This window comes from Palaemon carinicauda, chromosome 22 (assembly GCF_036898095.1).
Source record: "Palaemon carinicauda isolate YSFRI2023 chromosome 22, ASM3689809v2, whole genome shotgun sequence".
NCBI classification, from domain to species: Eukaryota; Metazoa; Arthropoda; class Malacostraca; order Decapoda; family Palaemonidae; genus Palaemon; species Palaemon carinicauda.
Window position 1 is genome coordinate 90,743,375 of NC_090746.1, and position 2,728 is coordinate 90,746,102.

General features: G+C 35.6%; 1 protein-coding gene across 1 annotated transcript in view; it reads right to left on the minus strand.

The window, feature by feature from the left end:
• The window catches only part of LOC137616175 (uncharacterized), a 4,292-nt gene continuing 1,564 nt past the window's right edge, over positions 1–2,728 (minus strand). The window contains exon 2 of the mRNA XM_068345834.1: positions 1–2,020. Coding sequence (XP_068201935.1) covers positions 305–2,020 — 1,716 coding nt within the window. The 3' untranslated portion in view covers positions 1–304. The remainder of the gene's footprint in view (positions 2,021–2,728) is intronic.

Genomic DNA, 2,728 nt, shown 5'->3' on the forward strand with positions numbered 1-2,728 from the left:
TGGCTCCACCTCCAAAGCTAATTTCTTTGTTAGCTGTTTTAATCTGTTTAAGTAATGTATGAATAAGCTTATTATATGTTTTATAAATGTACTCTATGCTTAGATTTGGATCACAAACTGAAATACAATACACTGTATCCAATGATGATACAGAAAGTTTTTATATGTTCCAAAAATCAGTATTCTTTGTGTTTCCTCCTAGAGAATCAGTATACATTGTGTTTCCTCCTAAAAACCCGTATAACTTGTGTTTCCTCCTAAAAATCAGTGTATCTTGTGTTCCCCTCTTATATTCATATTATTCTTACCGTGGAGACACAAACACTATATTGCCCTTTTGAGATTTTTCGATAGGTTTCATTGCTTTGCTAAACTTTACACTTGGTAGACCTGTTGGAAAAGAGTCGGGTAGAGGTTTTTGGTGCCTCAGAGCAAAAACGCCACCAAAAATTTCATTCCAAATAGTTTTTATGTCTGTTTGACCTGCAGTTTTTCCAATGAATTCAGGTGAGTGAAATCGAAAGCTTTCTTCCACGTTTGTGAGAGAGTTTTTATCAGGTGGTAAAATTTCCTTGGAATTATCAGTTAAAATGCCAAAGCTAATGACAGGTTGACTAATGGAAACTGGATTTTCCTGCATTGGTGTAACTACTTTATTAGAAATAGACGGCTTTTCGGTGACCACTGGTTTAATTATGGCATCATCATTGTTGTCTGTTTTATTTCTTGTGGTAATTTTTGGAGAGTTTGCCTGGATAGCTGAAAAAGGTATAACACTGGAAATCAACTTTGGGGTTGTATTCAATACAGGCACACCATTTGATTTAATTATGCTGGTAGTTAATGGAATTGTAGAAGTTACTTTTGTTTCATTCCCATATGGAATTGTTGGCACTAAGGAAAGGTTTTCTGACTTTACTTGCTGTGGAATATTATTCAAGTCGTTTGGTTTTGTTGTCAGTATCCTTTCTTTCACAGACTTAGCTTTTACTCGAGTTAATTCCCTAAAAGAAGTATGGACGTTTTCAGGAAAACCTTCAAAATTAAGTGTAAGTCCTGGACACCCAATGCTGAAAATCTGGGTTTCTAGATAACAGTTACCATGCTCTACCAGTGCCTGGTGGATATAAAACGTGTGATCGACCAGAATTGTTCGCATTGATCGAAGAAAATTCCCGTAATCTAGACAAGAGCACTCCCCTAAGGTGTTATTGGGAACTGCAACATTAATGGTAGGATTAGCTATGAAAAAAGCATGATCAGGAAGCACTTTCGTTAGGACGTTGTTCGTGAAGTGGAAATAGGGTGAGACAGAGCTCCTACTTTGTCGTGATTCTTCAAGGTCAAACAGAGGTCTAGGTTCCTTATCAACTTTGGTTGGATTTAGGTAATCATTATCAATCACGACTCCACTGAAGAAGCGCCCGCTAATTCCACCGGCTTCATATTTCTGGACAGAGCTTCGTGTCAAATAGATAAAATATGCGTTATCGATGCTAATTGCATTTGTTGCTACCTTATTGATATTGCATTTATCAATATGTACTGTTTCAGAATCACTTAACCAAATGGCACGTTCATGTAGTGTTCCTATGTCAGATTCTTCCAACATCACAGTAGCAATTTTGCTCGTGCCCCTTCCAAAGGCATATTTTTCGAAGCTTTTTATTTTAGCATTGACAAACTTGAGATTCTTTAGATGCGACAGATCAGAAAAGGCATCAGTAGATATAACACCGATATCAACATTTCTAAACTGAATTTCAAACACTTGGGTCAGTGAACTAAAACTAAATGCTGGAATAAGAGGAATTGTGGCGTTGTCAACAATAAACGACGAGAGTTGACGGAGTCCCGACAGGAAAGACTGTGATGGAAACTTGAGTTCACGAATTCCTTTGAAAGTAATGGTTCTCAGATGAAGAGAAGACAAAAGGTTCACTACTCGTAAATAGTTACAGTTTTCGATGCTTAAATTGAATGCATATTCAGGTAGATCTTCTGACTGGAGATTTATTTTCTGAAAGGAAAAAAAAAACTCATATCAAGTTATTGTCACTGATAATTTTCTTACCAATTTTTGAGAAATATTTTATAAAAAATCAACATTTTAAGAGCAACGTAAATACATGCATTTACGTGTAAATGAATGTCTCGTAAATAATCACAAATTATACGTATGTTTTATTCAACAGTAGATCTTCTGTAAGTTCGAAGCGCTACAGGTATTGTGCAACATATCGGATTGTTCATGACTTAAATTGTGAAGTAGCCTAATTATGAATAATGTTGGAAGTGTACTTTACTTTTTGATTCTACTAGTTCTATTCAAGTAATAAGATACAACCCATTAGTGCATATTATACTCTGATGCGCAAATTTTTGCTAGTTTAGCTTAACATCCTATCCAAGTTTTCTGTTCCTACCAAGATGACATCCTAGTGTAGCTTGTATCCTACCCACTAGTCACAGACTCGCAAGTTTGAACGACAATTAAATCACTTACCTGTTGACTTGAGTTTAAAAGACTTAAATAAGTTACTAGTTGAAATTAAACGAACATGATTACCTATTATTTATATCAAATCCATCAAATGGTCTTTACTCCACTCTAGCTCGCTTCGCTCGTTATTAAACATTATCTCATTGCTCTTCTGTTCTAGCCAGCACAAGGATGTGCTGTACTCACCATCCACATGGATCATTATTAGAGATTATAATTATCTAT